Here is a 21,001-nt window from a genome sequence, read left to right on the forward strand (position 1 = left end):
TTCCTACTATATTTTCTAATTGGTTATTGATGATGTATTAAAAAGTTATTGATTTCTATATGTTATTTTATATCCAGAAATGTTCCTCAAATCCTACTAGTTTTCAATTAGTCTGTCAGTTGATGGTCTTGAATTTTCTAGGTATGCTTGCAAATAATTAGTTTTACCAAATTTTCTCCCGAATTTTTATCTCATTTTATTCCTCTTTCAAGCCTATTGCATTGTTTGTTACAGAATATTCAGTATTTGTGGTGGTAATGATAGTCCTTTTCTTGTTCCTCACTTAAATAGGGACGCTTCTAATGTTTCTTCACTAAGTGTGATGATTGCTGTACGTTTTTAGGAGACTCTTTACTGAATTAAGGAAGTTTTCCTTCCCTTCTATTTCTTGTTTGCTTCTAAAGTTTTTGTTTGTCCCTTTTATCAGGAGTAGAGGCTGTTTCATTGCATGCCAATGGTGGGGGGGGGGGGCATCTCCAGAGATTATTTATTTATTGGCCTTGCTGCCAGGCATGTGGGATCTAGTTCCCTGACCAGGGATCGAACCCGTGCCCTGTGCAGTGGAAGTGTGGAGTCCTAACCAATGCAACTCCAGGGATTTCCCTCCTGAGATTTTAAAAAAAACTGATCCTCTTAATGCTGAGAAATGAGTGAGTAGCTTTTTCTTTTTTTTTTTTTTTATTGGCGTATAGTTGCTTTACAATATTGTGTTAGTTTATACTGTACAGAAAAGTGAATCAGCTATACGCATACATATATCCCCTCTTTTTCGGATTTCCTTCTCATTTAGGTCACCACAGAGCATTGAGTAGAATTCCCTGTTCTGTACAGTAGGTTCTCATTACTTATCTATTTTATACATACTATCAGTAGTGTATATGTATATATGTCAATTCCAATATCCCAATTCATCCCACCACCCCCCATTCCCACACCGCACTTTCCCCCTTAGTATCCATGTTTCTTCTCTACGTCTCTCTCCATTTCTGCTTGTATATAAGATGGTCTATACCAATTTTTTCAGATTCCACATATATACGTTAATATACCGTATTTGTTTTTCTTTTTCTGACTTACTCCACTCTGTATGGTAGTCTCTGTGTCCATCCATGTCTCTACCAATGACCCAATTTCATTTCTTTTTATGGCTGAGTAATATTCCATTGTATATATGTACCACATCCTCTTTATCCATTCGTCTGTCGATGGGCATTTAGGTTGCTACCATGTCCTGGCTATCGTAAATGGTGCTGCAGTGAACACTGGGGTGCATGTGTCTTTTTGAATTATGGTTTTCTCAGGGTATATGCCCAGTAGTGGGATTGCAGGGTCATATGGTAATTCTGTTTTTAGTTTTGTAAGGAATCTTATGTTCTCCATAGTGGCTGTATCAATGTACATTCCCAGCAACAATGCACGAGGGTTCCCTTCTCTCCACACCCTCTCCAGCATTTATTGTTTGTAGGTTTTTTGACGATGGCCATTCTGACCCATGTGAGGTGATACCTCACTGTGGTTTTGATTTGCATTTCTCTGATGATTAGTGATGTTGAGCATCTTTTCATGTGTTTGTTGGCCCTCTGTGTGTCTTCTTTGGAGAAACGTCTGTTTAGGTTAGGGTTCTAACACTCAACCAATCTTGCATCTGTGTTTAGTAAGATTGGCTTAGGGTTTTTTTTTCTATTTGTGTTATTCCAACTTCAGAAAGTCAATTGGGAGGCTTTCTAACTTTGTTCGGGAGGAGTTTGTTTCTTGAAGGTTTGACAGAATGCATTCACTCCAAAGGAGCGATATGTCTTTTTTAAGAGGAGAATTTTTAAATTATCTTTTTATCTTTCCCCGTTGTTGGTGGTTTAGCTTTTCTACTGCTTGAATCAGTAATTTGTGTTTTCCTTAAAAGTATCCATTTCAGTTAGACTTTAAATTTTGTATTGATATGCGTCAAGTTTTGCTTATAATTTTAAAATCGTCTTGTTTGTAGTTTTATTCCCTTTTTCATTCCTAATGGTATTCACTTATGTCCTTTTCTGGATGCTAAAGATTTGTGTGTGCTATTCATCTTTCTCAGGCTTTTAGCAGTCAGTTCTACTGGGTTTTTGTTATTTCAACGATAGAAACTTAATGATTCCTCTGTGTAGGTGTGTGTTAAAGCCTCTTAAGTTGAATACTTACTTCGCTTACTTTTACTGCCTGTCTTCTAATAAATGTGTTTGTGGCTATAAACCCTCCTCTGTGAACTGTTGGCTGCACCCCACGGATTTTGATACGCAACGTTCTCAATGTCATTAATTTATAAACAAAGTAACATTTATCTTGTGATTTACCCCGCAACCCTAGAGTTATTTAGAAAGGCATGCGTTTCTGGCTGTAGTTAATGAGCCCTGCGTCCACCGGCGCGGCCTAGGGACTAACCCCTCATGTAAGTTGAGGACCCGCGCTGCGATGGGGCCCGGGGCGCACAGGTGGGCGACCGCTTCCGCGCCGGGTCCGCGCGTAATCTCGCGAGGGCGGCCTTCAGCGCCGGGGCCACGCCCCTCCTCCACGATCCGGGCTCCAGGTGGACGTGGGCCTGAGAGGCGCGAGGTCTGAGGTGCGAGGCGCGAGGCGCTGGCGGCGCGGCCGCGGCCCCGCCCCCGGCCTCCGCGGCGCTGATTGGCCGGTGGAGGGCGGAGGGGCGGCGCGAGCGACGGCCGCGCAGACCAATGGGCGTGCGCGCGCCGCCGCCGCCGCCCGCGCGGCCCTGAGGAGCCCAGGCGGCTGCGGAGCGGCGACGCGGCACCATGGGCAGGCTGCTGAGGGCCCCGGGGCAGACTCCGCTGCTGCTGCTGCCGCTGCCACTTCCACTGCTGCCGCTGCCGCTGCTGCTGCTGCTGGCCGGAGGTGAGCGGGGGGCGGCGGGCGCGCGCTGGGCAGCACCGCGCCAACAAAGGGCTAGGCGGTCTCGGCTGGCGGCGGGGCGGGGCGGCCGCCCGCGGTCCGGGCGCTGCCGACGGCGAGGGGCGGGGGCCCGCGGTGCGTGTCCGGGTGACAGAGGGCCGCGGGGCCCCGCACTGTGGTGACGGCCGCGGGGGGCGAGCGCGGTGCCGGCACGTGCGCGGAGGTGACGGCAGGTGTGAAGGCGCGGGGGGAGGGGCGCGGGGGGACAGGCCACGGCGCGGCGTGTGCGGGGCGGGTCGCACGAGGACGTGTCCTGGCAGCGCGGCGAGCCCTCCGGGGCGGGGGTATCGTTGGGGGGGTGTGCCCGCGCGTCCGGTCCCGCCCGCCCCCCGGGTGCCTGCATTGGCTCCCGTCCTGCGGACTCGGCCCGCGGCGCTCCCCGTGCAGTCAGCCCTGGGGCCCGTGGTGCACACGTGTGTGTGTGTGTGTGTGTGTGTGTGTTTGGGTCCCAGCCGGCGGGGGGGTGGGTCTCTGCTTGATGGTGACAGCAGAGCGGCCACTGCCCTGGGCCGTGGTGCAAAATCCCGGGGAAGGGCCACTGCCCCTGAGCGCGTCCCCGCGCCCAGCTCAGCGAGGGGCCGCCTTCTGCACCATCAGTCCAGGATGAGTAAGGACACAGGTGGTGTGCGTGAGAAATGGCATCCGTGTTTGTCTCGGTCGCTGCCCCACCTCTGTCCTTGCATACCTTAAGTCCTCTATGGAAGAAGGTGAGGCTCACCAAATAAGTACTGCTTGTCCATTCTTTCTCTGTGTGGCAGCCACCCCAGAACTGGCCAGCGAAGTGAGTCAGGACCATGCCCAGCTGTTACGGTGCCTCTTCCTGGCTAGCCACAGATCACTGTGGGCAGCTTGGCTCCGTCCACCCCCTCTCCCGCCTCCGCCCCTGGGGCGCGCTCTCCATGTGCCTGTGATCACCCCTGTGCTTGGGTGGCATGTGTCCAGCAGCGTGTCTCCCTTGCACACCGTAGTGTGGGCACCCTGCAAGGACACACAGACGTGCAAGCAAGTGTGTGTGGTAGGGTGGTGGTGCTGGACCATTTCTGTTACAGCTGCCACTCCAGGGTGTGGGCCACGTGACAGATGCTGCCGGGCAGCTCCCAAAGGGGTGTCTGCCGAGGGCTTAGGGATCCCTGGACTTCAGAGCTGCTGATGAGGGGAAGGGTGGGGTGGGCTGATGGTGGAAATCAGAGAAGGGTGTTGGGATCAAGAGCAGATTGCAGGGGAGATAAAACATGGGGATTGTTGAGAGGCCTTGTTTTCCCCACCCCCTTGAGATAGAGGCCTGCTTCCTTCACCTGGTTCTGAGTTCGTTCGGGTCTGATTTTCAGTTCTTTGAGGCTGATTTCCAAATCCTTTTCACGTGCCTTCCTTTTCTCTCCTTTCCACTGGGAGTGATGGAAGTAGCAGAAAATTATAGGTGCTAGAGGAAAAAAAAAATCACAAGGAGTGTAATTCTGAAAGTTAAAATCAGGTGGGGGTCTCAAGGCAAATCAGTTGTTCAATGCAAAAGCAATTATACACGGAATGGTTAGGTCTCAGCTGCTGTTTCGGTGGGCAAGCTTGAAAATAAGTAATCTCTCGTAATTACCTAAAGAATTACCCACTGCGAAAGCTTTTGAAAATATCAAGGTCTATATAAAAGAAAAATAGTCATCAGAGGGAAAAGGAACTTCAAGAAAATGGAAATGTTTATTGCAGAAAGAATGAAAAACCAGATTCCTCTTTTTCACACACAGCTTTTCAGCACCATTATCAGAACCTCCTTTAATTCCTATCAGACTGTTGGGAAAGATAGACAAGGACAGACTGTGACAGGTGGAGGAGAGAGGTTGAGAGAATGGGGACCCCACCTAATGCAAATGGTCGGGAATAGACCCAGCGAATTCATTGCACCACAGTGCTCTGCGCAGAGAGCTTCACCGACTAAAAAGTATTTTATCCCCAGAGGCGGGAAATCAACAGGACTGCTGGTCAGACTTCCCCTGAGAGCGCACATGCAGGTTCCTTGCGGTCCGGGCTGGTCTGGCCAGCAGGACCGAGGCCCACGTGGCTGCGACTCCTCTCCCATCACACCTCGGTTCAGCTTGCAGAGACACCTGTCGGGTTTTGAGGCAACGTGTGTTTGATCCTCCAGCGGTTTTGTGGAGGGTGAACTTCCAAGAATTCTTAAAGTCAGTTGTGCTTTTCTAAAACGGCTGAAGTAATGTCTTTCCCAGTAGGTAGATAATGAGCTTCACCTCTTGGCCGTCTCAAAGACGGCTGCTCTGGTGCCCTGGGAACCTGTACAGTTTTTGTCATTTAATTATTTCTCATCAATTGCCTTTTTTTTCCTGGACTGCGTGAGTTTTTCCAGATTCCTGTCTTGTAGAATTTGGTTCCCCCAACCCTGAGGATACCAAGTCTGAAAGTGGACCTGTTGTATCAGCTGGTATTTTATATAAAACTTGCATTATGTTTTCCAAACAGTGGTTATTTCCTTGAGGGCAGAGGCTGTCTTGTGTTCATTTCTGTGTCTCCAGAGAGGGCCTGGTACAGTACGTGGCACAGAATGGGAACTCGGGGGACCGCATTCCTCTGAGCAGTGAAAGTCTAATGCAGATGTTAGCTCCAGTACAATACTGCCGCCTGCCTGAAACCAAAGCAGGTCCTAATTAGCAGCATATCTGATTGGTAATATTATATGATTCTGACTATTTAAAAATTAGAAAGTAGCTCTTAACCTGAGTACCGTCGATCGACGAACTATTTCCAAGCATAGGGTCTGTGCAGAAATAGAAATAAAGGGGCTTCTTTGTGAAATATAGGGGGCCACTCTACCAACTTGAGGTCTTTCAGGAGAGGAGCCACCCTATGGTTTGGGTTTCTCGTGGGGCCCCTGAGCAGAGTGCTGGGAGGAGAGGGTGTCTTCAGTCTTCAGGTCTGGCCCGTTTCCCTGCTCCTTAAGTCCTGTGAGGCATCCGTGCCATCCTGGGTGCTCTCCGCCTTACATATCCTTTGGAGGAAGGGCACATAAAGAGTAGTTTTCTGGCCTCTCTTTACGGAGCACCTGCAGGACCTTTCTGTGAGGAGAAACCAGCTAACTACAGTGCTCCTGCGGGCTGCTTGTTTGACCTTAGTGTCGTGAGGCCTCAGTTATCTCATCTGTAAAAGAAAAGGGTGTTGATTTATTCGCTCGCAAACATGTCTTGAGCTCCTGTGACATTTCAGAGACTGTTGAGTTCCCGGCAGAACAAAGGTGAAGCTGACACAGGACGCTGGACTCGGTGCTCGCTGCTGAGTGAGGGAGGCTGTAAGGTGGTCTGTGACAGTTCAGTGAGGAAGGTGCTGTGATGTGTCCAGAGGCGATGGTAGTGGTGGGTGCCTAGCTGAGACCATGGGGGCCGGGCGGCTGCTCTGAGCTGAGTGTGGAAGCAGGAGTAGGAGTTAGGCGGGTTGGTGCAGGTGACCTGACGCGTCACCAGCTTCTTGTTAAAGGCTATTTGAGACTCTCATGCCGTCTATGTTTCTTCCCATTAGTCTTAGTTTTTTCCTTCAGGTCACATAGAATAACTGATCTTTATTATTCACATCAGCCTTTTGTTTTAATGCATTTGAAGATATCATTGTCGTTCTTAAACATTCTCTTCCTGGCCGAGAATGTCCAGGTTCTCTATCCTTCACGATACTTATGATTGTAGACTGCAGTGTGCTTTTTGCAGTGCAGTTTATACCCTGCACGGAGCTGACCACTGGGTGGCCTTTGTGGGCTTGCGGAATTCTTGTCTTGCTCTACAGATGAGGAGACCAGGGTGCTGGTGAGGCAGACGTTCTCCTGGAGTCCTTCAGCCAGGAAGCCAGGGTGCTTTCCTGTGCCACGCGCCCTTGCTGTGTCTGATCTCAAGATCTGTTTAATCCTCTTCAGCACGCTTGTTATTTTGTTACGCCCCTTTCCCTGTACCCCGGACTGCTTTCCTTGCGAGATGTTTTATTCGTGGTCCTGTGTTGTCCAGCTGGTGCGTAGCATATGAAGGCTCCGTCCCCCCCCAGACACGTTCTCTGTTTTTGGGTTTTTTTTTTTTTTTTTTGCGCGCAGGCTCAGCAGCCATGGCTCATGGGCCCAGCCGCTCCGCGGCATGTGGGATCTTCCCGGACCGGGGCACGAACCCGCGTCCCCTGCATCGGCAGGCGGACTCTCAACCACTGCGCCACCAGGGAAGCCCTGTTCTCTGTTTTTGATAGAACTCATTTCTGAGTCTGAAAAGCCCTTGTCTTCCTTAGCAGCCACTCATTGTGCTGGCACACAAAAAGCATAGGGTTTACTACTTCATAAGGTGCTTATAAGGATTAAAATTCAGATAACGCTTAGAAAGCATTTAGCACGTGGCACCAGTAGTGTTATTGTTTATTTTTATTATTAAACATCACTAAAAATTTCTATGAACTGCTGTTCGGCCACGTCATAGTGTGCTATAGGCGCAGAGTAGGAAATAAGTCCTGAAATTCCCTCTTTCCTACATCACTGAATGTTCGTTTTGGAAAAGAAAATTTGGAGGTCATTTCACCCACTTTCCTCATTTTTTGGATGAGGAGACTGAGGCCCAGCTTTCCGGAAGACTTACAGCAAGTTAGTGATATTTGTTTAATTAGTAATGACATTGTGAAACCAGCAAAGAGGGCTGTTTCCTGTTCTTATTGAATGGGAGTGAGAGAGAAGGAAAAAAAGATGCCCTTTATTTTATTGTTTTTTGTTTGTTTGTTTTGTAAATTAGGAGAGAGGGGTCCAAGATTCCAAACAGTCCTATCATTACCAGCTCTGGATGAGTTTGACCTGTGACCTCACATGGTTTTTGGTTTTTTTAAAAAATATTTATTTATTTGGTTGTGCTGGGTCTTAGTTGAGGCAGGCAGGCTCCTTAGTTGCAGCTCATAGGCTCCTTAGTTGTGGCTCACCTGCTCCTTAGTTGCAGCACATGGGCTCCTTAGTTGTGGCATGCAAACTCTTAGTTGTGGCATGCATGTGGGATCTAGTTCCCTGGCTAGGGATTGAACCCAGGCCCCCTGCTTTGGGAACGTGGAGTCTTAACCATCGCACCACCAGGAAGTCTCTCACATGGTCTTGAAGACTGTGTGTTGCTGAAACACAGATCACATTCTTAATGCAGTTTTGGAAAATGTTCAGCCTAGGATAGGAGCCTGTGGAACAGTGTGCCCACAAGGTCCAGGGAAGCAGGGCCCCTTCTCCGCTGCCCTGCGCCCGCACAGCATGGTGGAGAGTGGGTACTCGGCAAATGTTTCCTCCCTCTCTCCCGCCCATCTCCCCGTCTCGCCTTTGCCCCTGCTCCAGGGAAGGAAGGCTAAGCAGTTTGGCCTTTTAGAGATGAGTACAGCATCTCAGAATCCCCTCGCAGCCCCCTGGCGTCAGGAGTGTCCCTGAAGCCCCACCCTCACCCCTGGGCTCTTGGCTGTTGGAGATGGGTCTCAACCCTGTGCCGCTCTTCCTTCTTAACCACCGGCTTTCATGTCTGTGCAGGAGCATCCCTGGCTACGTGTGCAGCCGGGTCCGAGGAGCCTGGCCCAGAGGGCCTCACCTCCACCTCCCTGCTGGACCTCCTGCTGCCCACTGGCCTGGAGCCGCTGGACTCAGAGGAGCCCAGTGAGGCCATGGGACTGGGGACTGGCCTGGGAGCCCCTGGCTCTGGCTTCGCCAGCGAAGAGAGCGAAGAGTCCCGCGTCCTGCAGCCGCCGCAGTACTTCTGGGAGGAGGAGGAGCTGAACGACTCTAGTCTGGACCTGGGACCCACTGCAGGTAGCACTCTCCCCTAAGATGTGGGCTGCTCAGCCGCCAGGGGGCCTGGCGCAGTGCCAAACAGCCCCTTCCTCCGCCAGATCATCCCCTCTCCCTCCCGGCCCGCGTTCACCCTCTGCTGTCCACCTGCCCCTCAAAGCCAGGTCTCTGGGCTCTGAGGGTCTTATTGGCCCAGGAGGCCGTTTTTACTTTTGTAACATTTACTTCTGTGGTCCTGTAATTCAGTGTACTGCTTATAGGCTGTGAGATAAAGAATGTTATCTCTGTCTTCAACATGAGAAAGCAGAGGCTGAGAGAGGTGAAAGCAAGCACACCTGAGGTCATACAGCTGTCGAGATGATCAGTCCTGATTCAAGCCGAGGTCTGTCCAAGGTCTCGGGTTTTGTTTGTCTTTTCCCTCTTCTGTGCTGTATTGTCTCTGTTTAAGGTTCCTGGAGGTCAGCAGATCCCGTGTCCCTCCTTGGGTCTTAGAGCCCCACAAGGCATTCTAGGTGCCCTTCCCTCGGCCCTGCACCAGAGCTGGGGTCTGGCTCACAGACCGAGCCCGAGGCCTGGAGCTGGCAGCGCACGCAGCTGTGGGCTGATGGCAGGTGCAACAGGGCGTGCTCGCCGTGCTTCCAGCTACAGCAGCTGTGCGAACGTTCTTGGCCGGCAGGAGCCGGTTTTTAAGCACTGGACTGTCAGACTGTGTGTGCACATGCGTGGGGTTGGGGTGTTCCAGGATTTAGCACTGATTTTCCTTTTTTAAATATATAGTATTTGGGAGCTTCCCTGGTGGTGCAGTGGTTGAGAGTCCGCCTGCCGATGCGGGGGACACGGGTTCGTGCCCCGGTCCGGGAAGATCCCACATGCCGCGGAGCGGCTGGGCCCGTGAGCCATGGCTGCTGAGCCTGCGCGTCCGGAGCCTGTGCTCCGCAATGGGAGAGGCCACGACAGTGAGAGGCCCGCGGACCACAAAAAAAAAAAAAAAAAAAAAAAAAAAAAAATATATATATATATATAGTATTTTGGAGTTATGTTCTGTAATTACAAAAATAATGCATGAAAACTGTAGAAAATATGACAAATACAAAAACAACACAAGGAAGAAAATCCGCCCGTGGCGTCAGAGCTAAAAGGTAATTAGTGCTAGCGGCTTGGGGTACATCCCTCCAGTCTCTCTTACATGCAGATTGGAATCATTTTTTCCATTTAAAATATTTCTGAAATTTATTTTCACATCATTAACTATCTTTTATAACTTGGTTTTCAATGACTGCGTAGTGTTTCTTCATGTAGATCATGACCCTCAGTATGAAATGGTTCCCTGTTATTGAATATTTAGTTTGTTTCCAGTCTTAATGATGCTACAAATATCCCTATATATTTTTGCACTTTTCTGATTGTTCCTTAGGATAAATTTCTAGAGTAAGATTGCTAGGTCTAAAGATGTATCAATGAGCGTCCCACCCAGAAACAGAAGACACAATCAAAGTAAGGTAATCCAAGGAGGCTGTGGTTTGTTTTTCTGTTTGTTTTTTGACAGATCCTCCTCAGGTTTATTTGTACAAATAGCACAGGAGGACACCAGCCCCGTGCAGACAGCAGCCCACCGGTCACACAGTCCTTCTGTCCTCACGTTGGCAGATAAAGGCCTCCACTCTGTAGCCTTTGTGGGGGCCTGGGCACCCTTGGGAGCCGGCACTGGAGCCGCAGCTGCACCTGCCACTGTAGCCTTGGCCTGGGACTTTGGCCAGCAGAGCCTGAGACCCTTGGCGATTGGGCACGAGCACATTTCCCGAGCTTGGGGTGAGCAGTGTAGGCAGGTTGACTGAGCTTGTGGGCGCGGCCCTTTGGGATCCTGGGCTTGACCTCCATGGGCTTTACGAGAGCCTTGGTATCCTCAGCTGCACACTCACGGCCTTGGCGTGCTGGCCTGCATCTTCTACTGGCCCTTCTTGTTGTGCTTCTTGGCAACGTGTGTGTTCCTCAGGAGCTTGGGGTCCCCACCCCCTTAAGAGATTCGTATCGTTGTGATTGGGGTTTCTTGATGCCGTTTCTGTGGCATTTTTGGGCCTGGTTGTGCGTGGTGTGGTTCTTGGGCTTGGCCATGTTTGCACCAGGGCCCTGTGGATCCCGAAGTGCCTGGGGCCAGAAGAGACCAAGGAGGTTTTTTTATAGACCAGTGGACTTACCAGGGGATGGCAAACCCAGAGGAGTTCAGGGCTGCCAGCAGAGGGGCGCTCAGCGCCCCACACCCCAGGGACAAAGAAAGGGACACATGACAGGAGCCTGCGAGGACAGAGGGGTGGGGAGCAGTGGTCCTGACACGCGCAGTGAGGCGACGGGGAAGAAAGCGGAAGATAGATGCCCGGCCTCTGGCTCCTCCCGTCTCCTGCCAGAGTCCCCGTTGCTCTCCTTCCCTTGCCTCTGTGGAGGAGTCCAGGCAGGAAGCAGGGATGTGTCCCGGTTCGTGTGATTCACTGGGTCGGTCCCCGGGCAGAGGACGGGGTGGAGAAGGGTGGGGAGGGCGCCTGGGAGTGGGGTGTATCTGACACAGAGGATGAGAATCTTTGCACAGGCTCTTGTTCCGTATTTCCCAGGTGACCTCCAGAAAGGTTGCTCCAGTTTGCGTACCCGTCAGAGAGGGAAATGAATGCCAGATTTTGACCCCTTCCCATCACTGAATTTTGTCACTTGGAGATTTTTGTCAATTTGATAGGCAGAATTATAATGGCCTTTGATTACTAGTAAATTTTAACTGAAGCATGTGTAAGTGAAACCCGTACACACTGAGTATATTATATTCATTGTGACCATTTATCTTTTTTGTTTATTTGAAGCAAGGGCAATTAAGAGCAGGCTTTGGAGTCGGGCAGATTCCAAAGTTCCAGCACTGCCATTCAGTAGCTATGTGATTTTTGGCAGGTAACAACCTAAGCCTCAGTTTTGTCTTGTAGGGAATAGTATCACGGTGTCCTGAGGTTTAAATGCAATAGTACGTTTAAAGTGCTTAGCGCATCGTTAAGTACTCTGGAAATATTAGCTAGTATTATTACTTTTCCTTTTTCTTCTATTGAGGCTTTAATTTTTTATCACTACAAATCTTCTTATAAAAAGGATACAACCTTTTGACAAAAACAGAAAATTTTTTTCCAGTTTAGTAATTTTATTTTTATTATAGTAACATTTGACATACATAAGTGAGGATTTTTATAAGCTCGGACAGTCTTTCTTTTGGAATGTTTTCATGTGTTTTTCATGTTTAGAAAAGCCTGTCCCTCCGTGAGATAGACGCTCGTTTATTTCTTGTATTCTTTTTCAGCTTAAATTTTACTTGTAACTTGCGGCCAGCTGTCATCTGTTTGCGTTGTGGTGTAGGGTGAGGATCGAGCTCATGTCCCCATGCAGCAGGCCTGTAGCTACAGCAGCGTTCCTTGATAAATCTGTCCTCTCCTCGTTGAAAAGAAGTGCACTTTCCCCTGGCGCTAGACAGTGCTGTGTACTGGGGTCTTCCCTTTTGTCCAGACTCTTGGGATTTTAGTGTGAGAGTAGCCGTCATCGTTCGAGAGCCTCGGTCTGGAGGGAGCAGCTGTGTGCCACCTGTCCTCGGATCCCAGTGGGATGCCCCTGGGCCTGGATGGGCTCTGTTTCGTCTGCCCACTGCCCCACCCCCGTGCATCCCCCCTTCTTTTTCTCTCATGTCGTTTCTCTTCTCCCAGTGGCTTCTCTGGGGCTCACTGAGTGTGGCCAGGTCCTCATGCCAGCTCCACGCCGGTGTGTTTCCTGTGACTGCTGTTCACGCCTGATAGTTGGGGACGTGCATGCCCTGGGGGTGGGGGGCGGGGAGGGCTTCGTCCTTGCTCCTTTCCTGCTGCTCTGTTTGCCCACCGTCCTGCCCTTTCCTCAGCTCAGTCTTCTCCAACACCCCGAGGAGATGTGTGCAGAAAGGGGGCCAGGGAATAAAGGCCAAACGTCTTGGCGCTGCAGAAAACGCCCTTGACAGTCTGGCCCAGCCTTATGCCCGGCCCCATCTCCTCCCCTCCTGCGACTGCATCGTCTCATTAGCCTGTTGTCCGCCCCGCATGGCAGACGTAGGACTGATGCACAGGGACGCTAAGTGCTTCGCCCAAGGTCACCGCTGGTGCTGGTGCGCGATGGGGCTGCATTGAGAATCAGTGTCTTCTTACTGACAGTGGCTCGGGCCCATCCCCCGAGCCCGCGATGCCCTTATACCCAGTCCCACCTGCTCAGCGTGTTCCTCTCCACCCCGACTGCCTGCTGGGCTGTGTCCTGCTTCAGCACTTATCTGGAGAGATGCGGCCTCTGAGAGGCTCTTCCAGCTCCCCCAGGTGACGGGGCCACTGCAGGTGGCTGGGCTGGTGGTGCCCTGGCCCAGGGGCTGAAGTCCAGTCTGTGTACCTCTCACCAGGCCCTGGGCTGGATGGAAGGCACACTGTTTCCTAATTCATCCGCCAGTGGGGACGTCCTTGTGCTGGCGATGGCCCTGAGGTCAGTCTGCTCGTTCCTGCCTCCGTCTTCTCACAGCGCACGATGCTGTGCTCTGAGGACGCGACAGAGGCAAAGCGTTCGGGCTCTGGGGCTGATTTGTACGGGAAGGGATCGTGTGTGCTGCTCCCCCCCCCCCCCCCCCCCCGCCCTCTGCTCCCAACCTGGGAAGTCAGAGGCTTCCCGCCAGGGGTCTCTGGGAGGAGGGAGGGCATCACTCGTGGCGTTTGCTGCTCAGGTCGGGGGGACCAAGAGAGAGGCCTGCTAAGGGCCTGCCAGGGTGGGGAGTCTGCCCAGAGTTCAGTGCCAACCTAGCAGGCCCCTGGGGACGGGGGTCGCTCCGTGCAGCAGTGGCTGTGAGGGCTGGGGGCCGTGCTGCAGACGGTCCAGCCTCAGGGCAAGTTCTTTAATAACGAGGGCATCCGACCCGGGAATTGAATGCCGAGTTGTGCCAGGCGCCAAGTCAGGTGTTGTAGAGTGTTCCCTCCTTTAATCTTCAGAGAAACAGTTAAGTCTGTATTGTTACTCCCACTGGACCAGTGGACAAACTGAGGCTTACGGAGTTTGGGTAACAGCTCCATGAGCGTAAGAACCAGAGTTCAAAGCCGAGTCGTCAGACTCCAGAGCCTTGGCTCTTCCTGTCGTGTTGCCTCTCAGCTCAGCAGTTTTACTAGAGACCAGCAGTAACGTCTTAGGTTTTGTGTAGGACTTACCACCATTTTCTCATGGCGTTTTCTCTTTGCTTAGCTCACCGAACTTCACAGCCGCTCTGTGGGGTCAGCAAGGCAGCGCTTACTGTCTTTGCTTCACACGTGGGGAAACTGAGCCCAAGAAAGCTTGTTAGCTTTGCCCGAGGTCACACGGCTTGTGTGCGGCAGAGCCGAGTCTGGGGTCAGGGTCTCCCGAGCAGGTCTTGCCCTGAGAGCACATGGGTGGTGTGTGTCAGAGAGGAACCGGTGCCTCTGATTGTCACTGGAGCTCTGTTCTGCGTCTCCTTCTAGTTCGTTGGGCCTGGAAGAACTGGAGCTGGCACCTTTTCCTCCTGTAGCAGCGATCCTTGGGGGCCCGACGGCAGACCAGCTGCCTGGCCAGTGATGAGGGCCGTGACCTTGTGTGGGTCCCTTTTCTTTTTTTTTTTTTTTTTTTTTTTTTGGGAAGACTCAGTTTATTTTTGTTTTTTGTTTTTTGTTTTTAACATCTTTATTGGGGTATGGGTCCCTTTTCTAATCTTGCCTTCAGTCTCCTCATCTGAAAGTGAGACCATGGGAGTGATAGATTGAAGTCTTTTCCAGCTTTAAAATATTATGATTCTCTGACATTTTGGGTGGGAAGAGTGGTCTCTACAAAGTAGGGAAAAGAAATGGAACGTAAATCACCACTCTCCCAGGTAATCAAGCCAGCCTGAAGCCTGATCCTTTAATTCATGGAGAACTGTGAGTGACTGGAGTAGTTTCCCAGGTTATCTCTCCATCCCAAACTGCCCTGCTGCCGCCTCACCCCTTTCACTTTCCAGTCTCCTTAGTAACATTCTCTGCGTGCAGCTTCTTCCCAGTGAGCAAGCTACCTAGTGTGCTACAGGACAAGAGATAACTCTCTGGGATTGGCACGTCCTTCAACCGCAACTCAAACAGGCCCACAGACCTGTGTGAGAGAGGGGTGTGTATCGGCTTGTAAGGGATCGGTTGTTTCCGGCCCAGGCAGGTGGGGTCCAGGTGTTGAAACGGCATCAGAAGCTGCCTCAGTGCATCGTGCTTTGCGTCCCCTCGTCGGTTCACTCTTAGGTGGTCGTTCTCTGTGGTAGCTGAGCGAGGCCCTCCATCACTCTGCTGCCATCCTCCTGTCACTTAGCAGCCCCAGCACTTCTGGGGAAGACTCAGGTGGAGGCTCGTTGGTCTGGTCTAATCGGGGTCCCGAGTCCCCACGGCCCCACACTTTGGGACCAAGAAGAGGGGAGGAGGGCTCCCCAGAGGAGAATCAAGGTGCCATTAACAGAAAGGGGGATGAAATGATGGCCTTGAGTAGGGACATTCCTAAGTGCTTATGTTTCCTCAGTCATCGTCACATACAGTTCTTTTTTTTTTCCCTCAGGGTGACCTGATGCAGCCGTAAAAGCAGCCTGAGTATCTCTGTCTCATGGCGGAGGCGACTGGCTTAGGGAGGCTCATGGGTGGTTTGAGGTTGTGTGGGTGATTGGTGGCAGAGTGGCTCTCAGCTCTGAGGTGTCTGCTTCAGGACCCGCTCCTTCTCTGTGTGAGCTCCTCCCTCACGGTACTTCAGTTACTGTTCATCTGGAGTGAATTTGTGGAAACCAGATCATCAAAGCAGCTGTCTGCTGGGGTGTGGAAATGGTTTCAGTACAGCGGTCTTGTTGGGTCATATCTGTTATGCAATGATTTGACCTTCCGGGTCACTGCCCACACTTCAGGCATGTTTCCTGGCAGTAGCACTTCACCTGGACACCAAAAAAAGAAAGGAAACGAAAAAAGCCCCATAGTTTTGATTTGCACTAGTAGTAAGTATCATTGTGTGAAAATCAGAAACACGCAACAAGTTAAAAAAAAATTCATAACTCCATTATCAACCCAGAGTTCGGCACAGTGACATTCTGGTGTGTCTCTTACTGGGCTCTCTACCCATATAGAAACAGATAAGATATGCTTTTATGAAAAATGGAATTCGAGGGTACAGATCTGGCGGTTTCACTTACGCACGTCTTTCCCAGGCAGCAAACACAGTTCTCCAGCCTCAGCTTTGAGGCCAAATTGGCATCCCAAGTGTGGACGGGCTGCCCCTGCCATGGGAAAGCAGGATGTCCCATGAGCCGTGCCCTGATGAGAATCCTTGACACTGAATCGTCATGAGCTTCCTTAATTGTTGTCTTAGCGTGCGTTTCTGGAAGACAAGTGATAGGATCAGGGTGTTTGTCTTCACAGCTTTTTGTTCGTGCTTTCCCCTCCAGACTGTGGCCCGATTTCTGTTCCCATCCGCAGCAGGTGGAGTGCCTGTTCCCGCGCTCACCCGGTACCGAGTATGGTCTTTAAGTGCACTCCTATGTTGTCAGGTTGGTAGTCCAAAAGGTTTATCATCTGGTTTAATTTACATTTCTTTGATGACTACTGAGGTTGACCATTAAAAAGTCATGCTTAGGGCTTCCCTGGTGGCGCAGTGGTTGAGAGTCTGCCTACCAATGCAGGGGACACGGGTTCAAGCCCTGGTCTGGGAAGATCCCACGTGCCACGGAGCAGCTGGGCCCGTGAGCTACAAATACTGAGCTCTGCGCGTCTGGAGCCTGTGCTCCGCAGCAAGAGAGGCCGCGACAGTGAGAGGCCCGCGCACCGCGATGAAGAGTGGCCCCCGCTTGCCACACTAGAGAAAGCCCTCGCACAGAAACGAAGACCCAACACAGCCAAAAATAAATAAATGAATAAATAAATTAAAAAAAAAAAAAAAAAAAAAAGTCATGTTTAATTTACTGGAAGCTTCCCTTGCACCTCTGTTTTATACAAATCTATTGTGAATTTTGTGAATGTTTTTGTAAATATTAACACTCAGTTGAATAACTGGCTTGCGTGTTGCACTCAGGGGACAGTTTTCAGTGATTTGACATTAACCTAAAGGGATGTTTAAAGTGATCTTTCAAGGCCAGTGGCCCTGATGCCTGTTTTAATTCCTTGTCTGAAAGAGAGGAATCAGTTCATTACCGTTTCAGCTGAGGCCGAAGGTCACATGAGAGGATGGCCACCCTGGAAGGCAGAAATAACGTCCGGTGCAACCTTGATAAAAAGGGAAAAAGACCTACAAAACTTGGGTGAAACATTAGCAGGAAAAAAATGCGACATGATCTATTTAGGGAACAAAAGCCAGCACTGTAGTGAGATTAAGAGAAAAACAAAAAGGCCTAGACGCAGCTTACGTGCCGACACTGGGTGAGTTAAGAGATCTTCCTTTACCCTCTGATCTGTTAGCCTCAGGTTAGTGTTTAACAGTCCCTTCACCAAACATTTACTGCATGCCTACTCTTGATTTCATGACCACCCTTAAAACTGGTGAATCCAGAATTTTCACAAGAGGAGATAAATGACAAGGGGAAGGGTTGAGAATAAGGAGTAATTACGGTTATGTAGCCCCAGGAAAAGAAGGCTAAACTGGGGCAACTAAGAGAATATGTAGGGTTTTTTCCCCCTGAGGAAGATGCTTCCCAGGTTCTCCTCATTCAGCAGATAAAACATAAATGGGCTTAAGTTGTAAGCGAACCATCCCAGTTGGGTTTAAGGAAATCGGGGAGAAAAAAAGCCAATGACACAGAAATGTCTCCCTAAGGAGGCCAAGACATGTTCTTGAAGAAGATTGCAGCCCATTTTTCTAGACGTTGTCTAAAAATTCCCTTGCGAATAATTTGCCCTTATGCATACATAATTCTGCCATTTACAGCCTGTACAGTTTTATTTGTGTTGTAATAAAGATAAATAAGAAATTCGCTCTATTGAGTTACCATTAAAGTAACATAGCAATGCCGCCATGCCTCGGCCAAGGGCCAAGGCCCATCAGGGAACCTCCCAGGTCCTTCTGCTGTCAGGACCCTGACTCCTCGGGGTCCCGCCACAACTACACCTCAGCACACACCCGTGTGCCTGGCTGTGTGCTGAGCTCTGGGATGCAGAACCTGCAGGTGACTTTCAGGGGAGGAAAGAGTGCCTCGGTGGGCCCAGGGTTGTGCATCCCTTAGGTCATTCATTTTAGCCTCACGTTCCAGAGTGGGGGCTGTGCGGAGCCCCCGGGCCGGTCACCCAGAATTCCAGCCCCCCTTGCAGAACTCTGAAGCTTGGCCCTGGCTCTTAAATGTCACCCAGGCTGGCGACCGAAGCCCGGCTTCAGAGGATCGGGACCAAGGGGACGCTGCTGCTGCGTCAGCTGAAGCTAGCTCTGGCGCTGCCTGGCTGACCGGGAACGGGTCTTGAGAGACTGGCTTCGACCACACGAGAACCTGAGGTTGGCAGCTTCACAGCTGCAACAGGTCTGGGCCTCACCACGCAGAGCAAGTGTCATCCCTTCTCTGAGCTTTGCTCTGCATCTGTGAAAGCAGGTCTGTGGGCCTGCTGATGTCACAGGGCCCCACTCTGGGATGCGCAGGCCTGATGTCCCCCAGGGCTCTGGGGAAGATGTCGTTTCCAGCGGAGCCACTTGGGGGTGCTGCTGCTCCCCGCACTGTCGGCCAGTGTTTCAGGCAGGGGAGCTGATGGGGCGGGTGCATTGGACGAGGTCCCAGGTGGGCCTCTGGCATCTCAGGGATAGTGAGGGCACCTGGCTGGCTGAGCCCCGGGCAGCGTGGCCACTCCTTGACCCTCCACCCTTTGAGGCCAAGCTGGAGCCTCCGCCTGGGGGACCTGCTCTGTGAGGGACCTTTACTGTCTCTCCATTGCCCCCGCTGTGACCGCCGTCTGGGGCACAGGGACAGGCTTTGACTTGCTTTCAGGCTGTCTCGAACGTGTCTCCTGGGCATCTCTGCTTGCTCACACCTGTGTCCAGATATGTGGTGTGTTTGTCCCTGACAGGCTATTGGGGTTTGTGGAACCCTACTCCAACGCCTGAAGCAGGTGGAAAAGGAGGGCAAAGCCTGGGCTACTAGCAGGATGGAGCACCACTCTCCATGTCCACGGGGCTGTCAGTGGACAAGTGTCTGGTCTGGTGTCCAGGATTTGGGGCATCAGGCCATGCTTGATGCTGCTCCTGGAGACGGGAGCGCTGGCAGGGGCCACCTCGCCTGGGGAGGAGACCCATTCCCTCCCTTCGTCCTGCAATTTCTGGTGCATTTTCTCCACGACCTCCCTCTAGTCCTCCCCCCTCCCTCCAGTCCCCTCCTCCCCCTCCCTCCAATCCTCTCACCCTCCCTCCAGTCCCCTCCTCCCCCTCTCACCAGTCCCCTCCTCCCTGTCCCTCCATTCCTCTCCTCCCTCCCTCCCTCCAGTCCCCTCCTCTCCCCCCCTCTAGTCCCCTCCTACCCGCTCCAGTCCCCTCCTCCCTCCTCCCAGTAGTCCCCTTCTCCCACCTCTTCACTCTGCCCATCTCCATCCCTCTCCTTTTCCTCCATTGTCATTTTACTCCTGGTCCTTGCAAGATGAGTGCTGAGGCTTCCTCATTCCTCCAAGGTCGCTACCCTCTGGAATCTTGGTCTTCCTCCCTTAGACACCTGAGTGGGACGAACGCTCCGCTTCTTCCCCACTGGGATTGTTCACCTGCCTTGTGCTCCTGTATTCCTTTCTCCTGGAGGTCAGAAACTGTTAGTCCACACAGCCTGCCCTGTCCCCTGCCTTCTCTGTTTTCTGGTGGGTAACTTTGTGTTTGCAGAAAACTTCCAAGAATAATTCCCATATACCCTTCACTTAGATCCCCCATTATTTACATTTTGTCACATTTGCTTTGTTATTCTGTGTATGTATATATGGATGTATATATGAGAGTTTTTCCTAAATCACTTGACAGTAAGTTGCAGGCAAATTCCCCTTGACCCTTAAGTACTTCAGTGTGTATTTCTTAACGAAGACATTCTGTTACCAAACCACAGTACCATGATCAAAATCAGGAAATTGACATCGATACAATACTGTTATATAACTACAAACTTTATTCAGACTTTGCCAGTTTTCCCAGCAATGTCCTTAGTAGCAAAAAAAAAAAAAAAAAAAGTTACTGTTTCCACTTCGCTCTTCAGTCCAGGATCATGTCCTGCATTTAGTTCTCATGTGTCTTCTGTCTGTTTTATTCTGGAACACTCCAGTCCATCTTTCAGGATTGTGATGTTTGCTTTTTTAAGGAGACAGGCCAGTTATTTTGTAGAAGACTTCTCAGTTTTGTTTTGTCTAGTGTTTCCTCATAATTAGATTCAGGTTCTGCATTTTTGGAAGGAATGTCATACACGGTTTTTCTTTCTCAGTTCATCAGCGCGCGGTTACTCTCGGACAAGGCTCAGTTTCTTTGCTTGTTAGTCTACATTCACATTCGGATCCACTCCCCTGGGACCACCGTTTCCATCCCACCGTGGTCTGTCCCCCAGCTGCCTGTGTGTCACCTCCTGTCACACTTCTGTAGTCTGTGCCCCCGGTGGGCGTCCCCTTAGTGCTCATTTCTGGTGTAAGGGGCATTTCCCATATTCGGATCATATGCAGGCTTGTCAATAGGTGATTGGCTGTTTCCTGCCTCTCTCCTGGATCCTGGCTTCCCACTCAGGTGCTTACTGTGCTCCTCCTTTGTGGAGCGCACTTCCAGAATGCTGCTGTTTTCTCTTGCGATTTAACAATGCGAACGTTCCTTTAATACTGGTAGTGGAGGAGGAGGAGGTGGAGGAAGAGCTTAAATTAACGGGGTGTTTGTCCCGTTGCTGGTGCCCAGCTTCACCTCACTGAATCCAGACCACAGCCCTGTGTGCTGCGTACTCTTCATTGTTTTACAGGTAAGGAAGAGGTGGCACGTGGACGTTAGGTTCCGTGACCGAGGCCATACAGTTGGTAAGCAGTGAAACTGAAATCACACAGTAAAAGGGAAAGGAATAATTTTGGATGCTGTGAGGTGGTAAGAAAAAGTAGAAAAAGAAAATGCTGCTGATTCCAAGCACCAGTGAGCATCAGTTAGTGATTTGTTCAGTCACCAGAGACGAGAGGCTGGAAAAGGGTGGAGGCTTGCTGGGAGATGTCAATTTGGGAGACTTTAGTGTTGAGGCAATAGATAAAGTCTTCAGAAACAGTGAACTCACTGAGAAAGGAGTGCAGAAATGGTGAGTCCAGGGCTGATGGTTTG

The 21,001-nt window shown here is 50.9% G+C and overlaps 1 protein-coding gene across 2 annotated transcripts in view; it reads left to right on the forward strand.

Annotated features, from left to right (window-relative positions):
• Positions 1-2,730: 2,730 nt before the first annotated feature.
• PODXL2 (podocalyxin like 2) overlaps positions 2,731-21,001 on the forward strand; it is a 32,223-nt gene continuing 13,952 nt past the window's right edge. Inside the window, exons 1-2 of one of the 2 annotated variants that reach the window (XM_032648956.1) lie at positions 2,731-2,880; positions 8,447-8,722. In XM_032648956.1, coding sequence (XP_032504847.1) covers positions 2,781-2,880; positions 8,447-8,722 — 376 coding nt within the window. In that variant the 5' untranslated portion in view covers positions 2,731-2,780. The remainder of the gene's footprint in view (positions 2,881-8,446; positions 8,723-21,001) is intronic. The other variant, XM_032648957.1, reaches the window with a different exon arrangement.

The sequence above is a fragment of the Phocoena sinus genome, chromosome 11, assembly GCF_008692025.1.
Source record: "Phocoena sinus isolate mPhoSin1 chromosome 11, mPhoSin1.pri, whole genome shotgun sequence".
NCBI lineage: Eukaryota > Metazoa > Chordata > Mammalia > Artiodactyla > Phocoenidae > Phocoena > Phocoena sinus.